The sequence below is a fragment of the Malurus melanocephalus genome, unplaced genomic scaffold, assembly GCF_030028575.1.
Source record: "Malurus melanocephalus ecotype Western Australia unplaced genomic scaffold, MMel_1.1 scaffold_233, whole genome shotgun sequence".
Lineage (NCBI taxonomy): Eukaryota > Metazoa > Chordata > Aves > Passeriformes > Maluridae > Malurus > Malurus melanocephalus.
The window spans coordinates 1137652-1151821 of NW_026623465.1; the positions used below are offsets into that span (position 1 = coordinate 1137652).

General features: G+C 42.0%; 2 protein-coding genes and 4 non-coding genes across 7 annotated transcripts in view; 5 read left to right on the forward strand and 1 right to left on the reverse strand.

The window, feature by feature from the left end:
* Positions 1 to 112: 112 nt before the first annotated feature.
* On the forward strand, positions 113 to 6650 carry GNL3 (G protein nucleolar 3; the record flags this gene model as incomplete). Its single annotated transcript, XM_057374810.1, has 14 exons — positions 113 to 190; positions 300 to 437; positions 876 to 989; positions 1156 to 1239; positions 1481 to 1616; positions 2083 to 2186; positions 2450 to 2585; positions 3044 to 3131; positions 3485 to 3668; positions 4265 to 4407; positions 5120 to 5256; positions 5749 to 5975; positions 6171 to 6252; positions 6340 to 6650. Coding segments are annotated over 14 exons (1740 nt in total), but the record flags the coding sequence as incomplete, so codon positions are not given.
* On the forward strand, positions 1670 to 1745 carry LOC130578623 (small nucleolar RNA SNORD19). Its single transcript, XR_008965904.1, has one exon. It is a non-coding gene; the product is annotated as a small nucleolar RNA SNORD19 (small nucleolar RNA).
* LOC130578624 (small nucleolar RNA SNORD19) lies at positions 2875 to 2948 on the forward strand. Its single transcript, XR_008965905.1, has one exon. It is a non-coding gene; the product is annotated as a small nucleolar RNA SNORD19 (small nucleolar RNA).
* On the forward strand, positions 3344 to 3419 carry LOC130578626 (small nucleolar RNA SNORD69). The gene has a single exon (XR_008965907.1). It is a non-coding gene; the product is annotated as a small nucleolar RNA SNORD69 (small nucleolar RNA).
* Positions 3918 to 3993, forward strand: LOC130578625 (small nucleolar RNA SNORD19). Its single transcript, XR_008965906.1, has one exon. It is a non-coding gene; the product is annotated as a small nucleolar RNA SNORD19 (small nucleolar RNA).
* Positions 6651 to 6722: 72 nt separating the features above from the next.
* Positions 6723 to 14170, reverse strand: part of GLT8D1 (glycosyltransferase 8 domain containing 1) — a 9143-nt gene continuing 1695 nt past the window's right edge. For both annotated transcript variants that reach the window (XM_057374816.1, XM_057374817.1), the window contains exons 2-10: positions 12344 to 12397; positions 12140 to 12238; positions 11500 to 11716; positions 10745 to 10862; positions 10153 to 10237; positions 9811 to 9923; positions 9136 to 9302; positions 8851 to 8963; positions 6723 to 8246 (exon numbers count right to left, since the gene is read on the reverse strand). In XM_057374816.1, coding sequence (XP_057230799.1) covers positions 8056 to 8246; positions 8851 to 8963; positions 9136 to 9302; positions 9811 to 9923; positions 10153 to 10237; positions 10745 to 10862; positions 11500 to 11716; positions 12140 to 12238; positions 12344 to 12359 — 1119 coding nt within the window. In that variant the 5' untranslated portion in view covers positions 12360 to 12397 and the 3' untranslated portion in view covers positions 6723 to 8055. The remainder of the gene's footprint in view (positions 8247 to 8850; positions 8964 to 9135; positions 9303 to 9810; positions 9924 to 10152; positions 10238 to 10744; positions 10863 to 11499; positions 11717 to 12139; positions 12239 to 12343; positions 12398 to 14170) is intronic.

A 14170-nucleotide genomic window follows, 5' to 3' on the forward strand; every position in this document is an offset into this window, starting at 1 on the left:
GGCCCGGCTCGGGGCGGGGAATTGGGGCCGGGATCCCGGAGGAACGCCGGGGCGGGAGCTCGGTCGCGGCCCCGGTGGCGAGGGATGTGTGTGTGTGAGCACACGGCGCTGACGGGCCCGGTGCACTGCAGAGTTGAGGAAGGCGAGCAAGAGGCTGAGCTGCCACAAGCGCTACAAGATCCAGAAGAAGGTGAGTCCCGGCCGTGCCGGGCCCCCATCGCTGCATTTTGCATTTTGGGGGCCGGTACATTGAAGCTTTTGGCCTTAGACTGAGAARGTTTCCTTGYTCCTCTCTTCAGATCAGAGAACACCACCGAAAAGTCAGGAAGGAGGCCAAGAAACGTGGACACAAAAAGCCCAAAAAAGATCCCGGAATTCCCAGTGCTGCGCCCTTTAAGGAAGAGCTGCTGCGGGAAGCRGAGCAAAGAAAGCAGAGGGTAAAATACAGTTTGTGGTAAAGAGGACAAGAACTGAGACCATCCCTGGTTTCAAGGAAGCTTTGTGTGCATAAGTGTGCACTCAAGAGGTGCAGTCATGGCAGATTGTAGATGCTCCTATAGACACGTGCTTTGGACAAATAATGTATTTCCAGCACTTTGCAGTGTGCAACAATTTGTTCCTTTATTTAGCGTGTGACATGGGAGCAGCACCTTTATCAGCTGCAGTGGTTGCTGCAGAGCTGCCCTTTTGGGATCAAGCTAGTGGATGGTTGCCTCTGAGTAGGATGCAAAAAAAGAGTTCCCAAAGTCACTTGGACAGCCAGGACTTGTAACTGAGCTGTCTCAGGGATTTGGGTCAGAAATGGGGACAAAGAGCATTCTTCCTTACCATCTTCAAAGGTGTTTTATCTGGCTTGGGTTTTTGTTTGCAATTAGCTTGAAGAACTAAAACAAAAGCAGAAGCTCAACAGACAGAAAGAACATGAAAAAAAGAGGAAGTTGGAAGCTAAAAAGAATGCAGCTGAAGTCAAGGCAAAAGCAGAGGGAAAGGTAGGTGTCCTGTATGATTTTGRTTCTTTGAACCTGTAGAAGTCATTCTGAAACTGCACCTTCTTAAGCAACATGGTACATGTTACATTTTTGTGATGAATATGCACACAAGTATTAGACACTAATTCTCATTTTAGTCATTCGCTTCTGTTTTTATCTGCTTCAGGAATCCTCTGGCAAATCTAAAGGAAAGACTAACAAGCTGCTGAATAAAAATTCAAAGAAATCATTCTGCAGGGAGCTCCAGAAGGTGAAAMGTTTAAACTGTTTTTATGTAATTAGATGAGAGTCAGCAATGAGACATCTTGTTACTTTCCTTTTTTTGTGTTACTGTTTAGAACACAAAGTTTGTGCTAAACTAGAACACTGAAGTAAAGGCTTTCACAACAGAAAGAAAGTGTATACAACTATTTTTGTAAGCCACAAGTACTCTAGAGTTGTCATTTGGTCTGTGATGCCTTATTTGAACCTTGTCTTTTTTTCTGACCCAGGTGCTTGAGGCCTCAGATGTAGTTCTGGAGGTTTTGGATGCAAGAGATCCAATGGGCTGCCGGTGTCCTCAGCTGGAGCAAGCTGTCACTTGCTCTGGAGGAAACAAAAAGCTGCTGTTGGTTCTGAACAAAATTGGTAAGAAACACAGGTTTTCTCAAAGTTTTACTGGCCACTGTTCTGTAGTCGGTGAGCTATGAAGAAGATTTTAAAGGAATCTGAGATTCCATTGAAGACATAAGATCCAACTCTGAGCTCGCTAAAAGGGCTGGAAATTACTGAGTTACCAGCAGGTAAAAAAAGAAAATAAAATGCCAAGAGCGACAACAAGAGTAAGAGTAGTAGAGTAGCCTTTGTAGGGGTTGTGGGATAATCCTTCACAGAAAGTCAGTGTGTACCATACAGAGTCTTCTAGCAAGAACCCAGCATTAAAAACCTAGTACAGAGGCCAGAAATACAATTGTGATGTGTTCTGCAAGGGCAGAAAAAGAGTCATTGGGTGCCTTTGGGGAATATGCTGAGTACTTTACYGGAGTTCTCAGCCAAACATTATTTGTTATAATAAGATTTATTTAAGGAGTGAAAGAACTGCTCTTCTTTCCAGATTTAGTGCCAAAGGACAACGTAGAGAAATGGTTGAATTATTTGAAGAAGGAGTTTCCAACAGTTGCTTTTAAATCAGCAACGCTGATGAAGGACAAGACTATGGTAAGAGCACTGCAGGCCACCCCATGAGGAAGCCATGTGTGTTTGCAGTCATACAAGCTGAAACATCTTTAAATTCCATTTCCCTTTATTTATTGCACTTCTGTGACTGGTGGATGTGTCTTTACACCTCAGCTGAGCTTTGCAGCACAGTGGGGGGAATTCTTGCCACTGAAATTACAGTAGATGAATAAATCTAAGTATCCATATTTTATCTTTCTAAATAGCTCCTGACCACGAGTTTTTTTTGCCTTTGAATCCCGTAGCAGGAACAGGTCACAAAAAGACGTGCACGTGTTGATTTCTCAGAAACCTCTCAAAATTTTGGAACCAAATGCCTTTTGAAACTTCTTCAAGACCACGGCAGGACCCAAGACAAAGCCATTCAGGTTGGGGTAGTAGGTAAGTGTTTGGAGAAATAGGAAGAGTTTCTACTTTATTTACCTTTATTAATGGAWTAGGTAAAACTGCTAACACCTGGTGTGCAAATGTGCTTTCTAGTCATTGTTCTTACTTTGAGGCTCTCACTGGTAGTACATCAGGTGATAGTGATCCATGGTGCACTTCCATGTGTAGCATAGAGATCTGTGGGAGCATAAGGAAGGCAGGGTTTGTGCTCCACTGGCACTGCCTTCCTCCTGCCTGACAAAAAAAAAACCACTGAATGTAGCACCACAAATCCTACAAGTGTGAGAAATGAGGATACATGCTTTGTCTTACTGCTGTAGTGAAGACTTCAGATCCAACTCTGATCTCACACTGTACCTTAGCAAAGAGACGTGAACAAAAGCAGTTTTGATCAGTGTCAAAAAGCTGAGTTTTCTTATTTAACTTACAGRGATTTATGTGATTTCCTTCAGGTTTCCCTAATGTGGGAAAGAGCAGCATAATCAACAGTCTWAAAGGAAAGCGTGCTTGCAACGTTGGCCTGGCAAGAGGTGTTACCAAGTAAGCTCAGTCTGAAAAGCTGTTCCTTTTCCTGTTTGTTGTGTTCCAGTTACCTTGAGTTTGTGTTTCAATCCATTTGGGGCAAAGTATGCCCGTGTGCAGTTTGAAATGCACATTTCATCGTGCAAGATGAAAGGATCTGTGTAATGCAAGCTCTCTCCAGGGGATACAGATGTATAAACTTGATGTTTTGTATGTTTAAATTTCTRTCCTACACAAAGCACATGATGACAAAACACTGAAACTGACTGTATGAAGTACATTCAATCCAACACTGAGCTTTGTGTCTGGCATCCCTCACCATTACCATCCTTCACTGATTATCCACTCACAGTGCATTTCTCTCTGAATAGGTCCATGCAAATTGTGCACCTTGAYAAGCAGACAAAGATACTGGACAGTCCAAGTATAATTGCAGATCCTTCCAACAGTGCCCTGGCTCTGGCCTTGAGATGTGTCATAGACCCTGAGGGAGCAGACCCAGCAGATGTGCTTGAAGGAGTAAATGCCATCATAAATCACTGCAGTAAGCAGCAGGTGAGCTCCGTCGTTATTCTACATCTCACTGCATCAGCCTTCCCTGTAGGTTTGTTAGGCCCAATAAGGAAAGTTCATTTTGCTTTAGSTAATTCTGATATTTTATGCACTGCTTTCCCCATACCGTGCTAAGTGGCAATGCCAAGTGATCTTTCATCCTTATAAACAGAAGGCTGAACAGTGTGCCATGGTCCTGACAGCCAGAGTAAACAACACTGCTTTTAAGACCTCCTCATAAAATCAGAGAGTGAAAAATGATGATATTCCCTCAATCTCCTGTAGTTACAGTGAAGACTTCAGATCCAACTCTGATTTCACTCTAGTTTCAAGCAAATTAACCTAAGCCTAATTGCCTTTCAGTTCTGAGAAGTGTTTTCACAGACCAGTGTGCTGTCTCTACACCCACGAGTCTGGGTGAATGGCAGATGAGTTTGTTGATGAAGTAGGCATTTTGCTTTATAATGTTTACTCCCACATGYAAGAGAAAAACAGCTTTTCACATACTGTCCTCATTGTTATCCAACTTGATTTGCTCTTTTATTCCTAAAATGATAGAAAAGTGGGTATCTCTAACTGTACCATTTTTTTTGCCCTAGGTAATGATGCACTATAATATCCCAGATTTCAGRGACCCTGAAGAGTTTTTATCTTTACTGGCTCAGAAGAGAGGCATGCTGAAAAAGGGAGGTGTTCCTGACATAGAAAATATGGCTAAATTAGTGCTTTGTGACTGGACAGGGTAAGTATGCTGTGAACTTTCCTCTATGCTGCTCACCTTTTTCTCACTATTATCCAGCACAGCAGAAGCACCAAGTCCAGCAAAGGAGAGGCTGGCTTTCCCCTTGCTTTCTCACATTTTACATTGATAAAGAGCTGAATTGTGTAACAGATTCAGAGAATGCCATCCACAGGTAACTTTCTAAAGTAGTGAAAGATACATGAGGAGAGTCAAAGCCTGTTGCAGTTACTCCAGAGACACTTTGCTGACTTAGGCTGTAACTGTTAAAGAAATCTGCTTTCCTCTCAAATGCCAAGTCCATGTAGTTCTCCTCTAGACCAGAAAGGATGTGGCAAGCTTTCTGTGGAAATTTAGGGTGGTTCCTATATTCTTACAGGGTAGGAATAAATGTAACTCAGATTCAGACTGTGACTATCTCCCTTGCTCAAGTGGCTCAGCTGCTTTTACAGCTCATAGTTTCACAGGCAGGTGGTCTGTAGTGACAAAGTCTGCTATTTCTTTTTCCTCTCAGGAGTGGACTATCCACTTAATACTGTTGCCAACTTCACAATCAAATTTAAATAGCTACTGAACTGCTGTTAAACAGATGATGGCACATGATTAGTTAGGTTGAGCAATTTGAGAGCTTTGTGCTCTAGGTTTTATTTTTATTTAAAATGATTTAACTATGTTACCTTTAGTTGGTTTTTAATGCTGAATTTTATTTTCTCAGAGCCAGAATAAAGTACTACTCACAACCTCCAGGACTTCAGAAGCCACCACCCTATCTTACAGGACAAAAAACAGCTGAAATGCGGGAGGGCTTTAATTTAAATAACCTAGAACAAGAAAACAGCAGGACTGTTCAAGGTAAGATTGTTATTGTAATAAACTACCATTAACCATAGAGTCACAGATTGACCTGGGTTAGAAGGGGCCTGAAAGACCATCTTGTTCCAACTCCTCTGCCATGGGCAAGGCCACCTTTCACTCTCACCAGATCACTCAGAGCCCCATGCAGCCTGGCATGGAACACTTCTGCGGATGGGGCAGCCACAGCTTCACTGGGCAACTTGTGCCAAGGCCTCACCACCCTCACAGTAAAGAATTTTTTCCTGCTATCTAGTAGGTTAACTTAACTATATTCAGATCCAAGTTTTCCAGCTCCTAGCAGTCTTTTGAAGATGCCTCAGAGGAAGCTTTTTCTTAGAGAATTATCCTGCTTTGGTGGCAGAGCACTGTGTGGGAGCCCTGTTTGTGGCAGGGAGGAGGCAGAATTGCTATGTGTCCTCTCAAGGGGGTGAGCATTTCATCTCTGCTGGCTGACAGGGACTGAACAGACACTTCCTATGTCTTCTGCAGCTTTGAAATACCCCAGTCCTGCAAGCAGCATTGTATTTCAGTCAGCTGGTATGACAAATGGGATAATAGAGGAAAATAAAATTATRGAGGAAGGATCAATGCGGGGAAACATGGAAACAAGCAAGGAGGAAGAAGAGGAAGAAGAGGAGGAGGAAGAATTCACAGAAAGTGATGATGATGAGGATGATATGGAAGAAGAAGATGATGATGATGATGATATTGAAGAGGTAAATGAGGGTTTTACTAGGGTTGGCCTTTTTCTTAATTAAGGAAACAACATTGTTCCAAGTCACCTGGCCTCAGCAGTGAGTCTCAACTATACAAGGGGACTTCCACACTGTCCCCAGGCTCTGTTAGGTTTCATTTGCATGGGAGATTTCATTAGTGATGTTTGAATAATGTCTGACCTCTCTGACTTGTAGGAAAGCCAAGTTCAAGTCACCAGGAAAGCAAAGCCTGGAAAACAACAAAGAAGTCCCACAAATTCCAAAGAGCAGGTGGCAGGTGTGTATTTAGAACCTTGGCTTGAAGGATGATCCCTGGTACTCCAGCACCTGCACTGATTTCACTAACACGATTTTCTCTTCTCAGGAAATGAACGTTCCAGATCACTGTCCTTCAGCTTAGATAAACCAGCAGATGAAGATGATGCCTATGATTTTAATACAGACTATGTGTGAAGGCACGGTTTGGAGAGTTACTACTGGCTTTCAGAACAATCAGGAAGATTTGTTGCAGCAGAAGCTGGACGAGTGCTGCATAACCAGAGCTGCTGCAAAGACTCAATTCTTGCTATGTCAAATAATGTATATAATAGTCATTTCTTGTGATAGTTCCAGATTTTATACAGGTCTAGGAAACTGATTGTTATTCAGCCTTAAGTCATAAAGTTTATTTGCTATATTAAAGCCTATTAAAAAATATCCTAATAGATTTGCTTAGTTGTTTTGCCTTATAAAAAGACCTTTTCAGAGAATGCACCTTTTGTCTTTAAAAAACAATGATAAATGCAGACYGCAATGAGAAAAGCAGTTTGAAATCCTAATAAATGAGAAAGCAGAACTAAGACTACATTCATGGGCAGSAATGAGCCCTTTAATTCTCCTGCCCTGTATCAGGCCAGGCAGACTCAGCTGTCACTGCATGAACACAAAGCCTTTTGTCTGAACATCTTCCACCAAGGGCTCTTCACAAGCAACCTGCGTGTGAACCTCTATTAATTGGAAGGGCTGGCCCAAKAGCTGCTGGGATGTATCAGCTAATAATAACTACTCCTTAAACTTAACGGTACAACTATAAAAAAAAAGGATCAAGTTTCCTGTAGCACAGGTGATGGGCAGCTGGCTGCAGAGGGCACAGGCATCTCATTTGATGAGTTCCCAGACTTGGAAAGGCATAGYAGGAAAAATTATAGCAGAAGCAAGCTTGTTGAAGAGAACTCTGAGAAACTCAACAATAACAAAATTAATCTGTAATTCATGTAGCCTGGTCTCCAAAWTAAGTATTTTGCACTGTTTTAGAATTCCATGGGATCAGTTGATTGCGGCATCAATAACTTGCTACTTGTATTTAAGTATAAAGGAAACACTGATTAGATCAAGACTGGAATTAGATTGCCATTTACCTGAGGCTGGAGTCAGCATGTTAATTAGCTTTATTTTTGAACAAAGTTTCATCCACTGCTTTACAAAAAAAGGGTTTAGTGTTCACTGTCAGTCAAAACCATTTTGCATAGTGAAATAATACTTGAAGGATTCATCTTTCAAAAAGGMTTCAGTTTTGCAGAATTCTGCAAGAAAGATTTAAACAGAAATGGTTGGGGAGAGATTTCATGCAAGAAAGGGTTGTTGAGGGAATTATTTCACAGGATAACAAAAGCAAACAACAACAAAACTGAACAAAACCCGGGCAGCTCTTAATTACAGTACATTGTGCAAGATTTGCTGGCGCAGGTACCAGCTATATTTGTATCTTGTTCTTAGAAACTTTGTTTCTGTAACTGACAAAGTGATCCTCCTCTAGAAGACTTGTAGTAAAGAGCAGAACATGACTAAAATGACATAAACAAGTGCTCATTGGTGGAGATCTTCCCTTGTGTTCTGTAGTGCTGCTGGAGGAGCATCTTGTGTCACACAGGTGACATGAGCCTCCTTTGGACCTGTGCATTTCAGAACAGCACCTGAATGAGTACATCATCTTGTGCTCCAGAAGGCAAGGACAGCTTTGTCATACAAGCTGGCTGAAAAAAAAGCTCTGCTTGGCTCCAGAAGTTTCCTGAGAAAACACCATCCTTTATTCAAATGGACTCTACTTTGCTTCATAGGCTTCCGAGTGTCTGCGGATCAGGTTGAACTTGCCTGTAGGGTCAGGGACRTACCACTTCTCCCAGACTTCTGCATAGGAAGCTGTTCTTCCCCAGGGTTTGAAATGTCCATTCCAATGGAGCAGCTTGGCAGCTTTCACAAACTGAGGGGAGTACCTTTTCCCAGCACTAGACCCTTTAATTGAAATAGAAGCATTAGTGCCTGAAATAAAGGCAGCAGAAACACCAATGTGCAAACATCAACTTCAAAACAAAGGATTTAACAAGGGACATCTTATCATTTATGGAGAAAGGGGGAGGCACAAATAAGGGCAAAGTGAAAACCAGTCAGGTGCAACTGATTGCCACTTTGATCTCTCTCCATGCCTACCTTCATACGCTACCTTAACTTCCAAGTTCTTTAAAACCCTCTTAACACCCAGATGAATTCAACAGCTTATGTATTGTTCATCAGAAACAAAACCTGTAAAAGCTCTCCCAGCACTGGGGTTTTACCAATAGAACAGACACAAATGTCTGTTCTCAATAGTTTTGGAAGAAACCCTTYGGATCACATCAGATACAATATATTTGTGGAAAAATTTTGTAAGTAAAACAATTCAAGAACCCCCAGCTCAGGTCCACAAGGCCCAAGTTGGTATTGCAAAGCTGTTTTCCTAAAGAACAAGGGGCAGAATGGGGGAATAAAAGCACACTTTGCAGCATCATCAGTGAGGTGTCCAGCTACAGAGCTGGAAAAACACCCTGGGCGAGCAGCATCACAAATGTTTCCTACGTACCGAGATGTCGGACGTTCCACATGGGATCAATACTGGAATGTTGCTTGTAAAATACAATTAACAGTGGAGGAGTTGTGATGCTGCCAGCCAGAGTCTTACTGTAAAGTTCCTCACTGGAAGAGAAGTTGGAATGAAGTTAGGAAAGGATGGTGATTAGTTGATTTTTCACTTGCAGCAGCACAACAGGAATCCAGAGATACACACACTGCCCTTCATTCAACAGGGAAATGCCCCCAGCAGACACCAAACCCTGAGCTGCCACCACCCSCAGCTTGGGGTACTTACACCACATTAAGTGTCATCCACTTCTCCAGCTGTTTCGTGATGTTCTGTAATTTCCATTCAGTCAAATTGGCAACAAAAACTCCAGGATTGAAAGAGCAGGTGTTGGCTTTCATGGCAAGCTTTCGGATGGTTTCTTTTTTGTAATCTAGAAACCCAATATAATTATACTGGGCAAAAAAAAGAGTAGAAGTTAGCTTAAAATATAGGGGAAATCCTGAAGAAAAATTCTGCACAACTCACAAAAGTCAGCCATAAGTTGAAGCTGTTAGAGGAAGTATCTGTTCTKTTAAAATGAGAGAAAGCAAGCTTAAGAGGTGTAACATTCCCACTGTCCTCAAGTATTTTAGTAAATAGGAACTTAGTGAATCAAATGAAGTCTAGTTTATTATTAATATGGTACCAGACTTAGAAGAAGAACTTTTTATACATTCACAAGTGAAAAATTCTCCCTCAGATGTTCTCAGATCTCCCACTGTTCCACAATGGGAACTGCTCTCATTGTAAAGCACAACAAAGGTTCCAAGTAATTTACCATGCCTAAACAAAAACTGTAGGTCCTATTTGTAAAACTGGTTTGGGCAGGGACAGTCACATGTTTAGGTTTACAGCATTTGGAACATTCCCAGATGCCTGAGATCTACAGTATTGTTATCACTAAATAAGACTAAAACTAACCTGATTGCCTGCTCCACGGACAGCAACTTTACTACTGGTTGAGTCACAGTCATCTGAAAATGCAGCTGCATGTCCAGGTTTCAATGCAGTGTTGTAAAGTTCAACAATATCATCTGGAAAATGGAAGTAAGCACAGGAAAATTAAAAACAATCCTGACTAAGTGCCAAGTTAGGCTTTGTTCAGCCCATTGTTACAGCAGATAAACACACCCAGTTTAACCCAATTCACTCSTATTTACAAAGTTTTTACATCTTTYCTTGAAGCAGAAAWGTTTGGGTTCTGTGAGAGATGAGATACTGACCTCAGCATGAGGCCAGTGGCAGCTAACAAAGGTCCCATACCTTGCACTATCACATCATCATCCACATAGATGACCTTCTCTGCATGAGGTACCAAGTTGGGCAAGTAGAATCTTGCAAAGGTTAACTGTGAGAACAGCAAASCAAGAGAAGTGAAGAATTAAATTAAAAAATTGTCCAAATAAATGTGAATTTTTCTGGCATTAAGACAAGCAACTTCTGTCAARGAAGTAAAATAGGCAGCAATATCCTACAAGTAATTTAAAAGAAACAGGTTTCATCAATTCCTGGTTTACTGTGAATGTATGCATTGAAAAACTAACTTGAAAACCAGTCTATATTAGACTTTCTTATTTCTCCAGCATCTCTGAGCTGTTGGCATRCTTGACATGTCAGCTGCTGTGTTTCACTGTAGCTAGCAGCAGAAAATTATATTAGGCATGCATATGTAGATATTCAAATCTATCTCTCACTATCTAGAAATTTATTTTTATTGAATTTTAGGAATTTGATTATGAAAGGTTGCTTCTGTGCTAACAGATCTATTTTTTATCCCTAGCTGTGTTCAAAAGCCAACATCAAAATATATTGGTATTAACTAATAATTGCAAAAAGTAATCAACATCATCCTTACAGGTTTGAAGGTGTCTGCCTTTTGGGGATCCACTTGTACTTTGCCTTCTAAGACACGAGGGTCAAATTCTGATATTTGGTATCTCATATTTTTCAGAGGAGTGCTACTCAGCCACATCCTGTAAAGAGAAGAAAGGCACAGATCTTGAAAATCAAGTGAAAAGCAAGAAAGTGCTTTTCAGCTGACATCCAGCTGTGCATCCAGCTGACTGTGATGTGATGTGATGTGATGTGGCCACTCACTTCCCTACCCAACAAACACATCTGGGATATAATCAGTGGCTGGCATTGGGGCTGTCCTGTGTGGCCACAGGGGCATGCCCAGGGTCAGCAACTGCACACCTGGGACAAGTGGAAGGTACAAGGTTGCTTCTTATTTTATCAGAAATGCACAGTCCTGTGATCTGGAAGGTCCTTCCCAAAACCATCAGTGTGGACAGAAGGGAATAAAAATACAAGGATCAAAGAACAATCTATAAAAATGGAKAAACATGATTGCCAGCATTTGAAGTGCTTAGATGAAATGTAGAAGTACCTTTTAMCTTTCCCCACTGGAAAAGACATCTCTTTTCAATCCCTGAAACCTGACCAGAGGAATGGCTGTAGGACTCCCAGAGCAGCCTTATCCAAAAGCTGCCATAGGCAGCAGCAGATGGGACTGGGAGTCCAGGGAGTGCAGCCCCAGGGAAAGGCAGCTCACTCTCTTCTCAGAGACWCTTAAAGTTCACAGTATTGTGGAAATCCAAAGATCATTACCTCAAGTGATCCACAGTATCATTCAAAGTAACAATGTGGAAAACCACATTGGATCTGGTGTTCTGATAAATGCTGTTCATGGCTGCAATTGCACCCCCGAGCCTCTCATCCGATGCTGCAATGACCACAGAAATCTCCTTGTCATTCCTCTCCTCTGTCAGCCTCTGGGGAGCTGCAGGAATGAAATCTATAGGCTGAAGTCCTAAGGGGCTTGGATCTGTGGAGTACAAATGACGTACTTGTTTATAGCATTATATATTATTATTATTATCCCACTAAAATCCACAACACATCAATTATTTCTGCTACACACTTGGATGGCTGAGCTGAGGTGTGGATTACAGCAAGCCAATATCAGACACCTAAATCAGAGCAACAGCTTTTGAGAATCTGAGAGGTTAATCAATAGAGTAACATCACATTTACAACAAACTGCACACATTTAACCACACATATTCACACACACCACATGGTACTAAAAAGCTGAGCTACARCAGTCTGCACTTACCTTTGGTCTCCTCTGCTATGTCTATAACTTCACCAACTTCTCCCTCCCAGTTCTATCTGGCCAAAGCATGTGTTTACCCACCAAATCTTWAAAAAATACTTATTTTTTTAATGAAAATAAAACTCAACATACCTGACAATTCCCGTCTCAAGAAATCACTGAGGCTTAGGAAATTATGATGAATAACTAGCAAAAATATGATAACAGCCACTATAAGGATGGAAATGTTCACTGAAAATAAAGAAGAAAAAGCTTCATCAATWTAACCAAAGGACTGAGAAACTCAGATAGAAAAGATATTAGAAAAACCAATCAGACAAGCACAAATACACATACCTTTCCTTAATGTCATTTTTCTATTCTTTTTATAAGCTTAAAGTTCCTGCAAGCCTGCAAGAAAAAAAAACAGCAGTCACTCCCTGCTTCCAGTGCATTCTGAGGCACAGCACACTATCACCAGGAGTGTCACRATGGTTTCAGTGTCAAATGCAGAGAATGTTTCTCTCTATCAAAGAGATATGTCTGTCTGTCCCTGTATGCCACATTTTAACAAGTGAGTACGATATCATTAAGTACCTGACTAGAACCACAGAATCACAGGATGGGTTGGGTTGGAAGGAACTTTCAAGATCAGCTGGTTCCACCCCCTGCCATGGACACAGACACCATCCCCAGCTTCTCTGGGCAACCTATGCCAAGGCCTCACCACCCTCACAGCCAAKAATTTCTTTTTAATACCTCATTTAAACCTGCCCTCTGTCAATTTAAAGCCATTCCCCTCCATTCGGTCACTCCATGCCCTTGTACCAAAGTGTACAAGCTCTCTTGGAGCCYCTTTAGGCACTGRAAGGGTCTCTAGGGTATCCCTGGAGCCTTCTCCCGAGTGAACAAYCCCAGCTCTCTCAGCCAGTCYCCACAGYAGAGSTGCTCCAGCCCCTACAGCATCTCTGGGGCCCTGCCCTGGACTTCCAAACAGGTCCATGTACTTCTCATGTTAGGGACCACTCCCCACATACAATGACATATCCAAAGAAGAGCTCAGAGATAAAAAGGAGATGTACAGATCTTTCCACCTACTTCACTAACACACACACACATACAATGACATATCCAAAGAAGAGCTCAGAGATAAAAAGGAGATGTACAGATCTTTCCACCTACTTCACTAACACACACACAAAAAAAAAAAAAAAAAAAAAAAAAAAAAAAAAGCAAGCTAAACTCCTTCTGCCAGTCAAAAGTTATCTGAGAAGATCTGGACAATTGTGTATGGTTTCTTTACTGTTGAAACAACTTATTTAACTATCTGAACTGGAAGCATCCAAACAATAAGATGAACTATTATGTATTTCTTTCCACACTTAACCAAATGCAGAATTCTGGCAGGACACAGTGCTTACAAGATTTTAACAAACAGCTTTGTTACAGGTTTTTATATTTAAAAACCATTACATTCTCTACATAAAATATATACATATCTCTGAGTATAAGCTTAAGTGTCATTGCATSGTACAGATCACAAAAGTGAGAAAGAAGGCAGTAATATCATGTTATAGAAAGGGGTAAAAATAAAACATTGATGCAATTTTGCTAAGAAATTCAAACATACTTGTTCATTATAAAGGCCAAGGCGAAATCAGAACAAGAGCTGCATATCCTAGCATGTGAAAGACCTCTCAAATAATGCAGAGAAAACTCTCTAACAACATGCAAAATTCTAGAAATTACGACAAACTTCCGAAATCCCTGAATTAAAACACTATACTGTGGCTGCTGCAGACTATACTGTGGCTGCTACATGTATCAGAACCAAGCACCTCCTTCCCGCTGCTACATTTCTCCCCCAGGGCAGCCACATCAGCGGAGCCCAACAAATCCTGGCTCTGACCCGTCTCCAGCACCACCGCACTGCTGGCACGGGGCGGGACACAGAGCTTTGCCTGTGGAGCACAACGCCACGTCCTGCTGTGGAATGAAGCATTTTGCAGTTCCCAGCGCCGGGGCTGAGGCGCACAGACAGAGCCGGGGCCGCACAGACAGAGCCGGTACCGCACACAGACAGAGCCGGTGCCGCACAGACAGAGCCGGTGCCGCACACAGACAGAGCCGGTGCCGCACACAGACAGAGCCGGTGCCGCACACAGACAGAGCCGGTGCCGCACA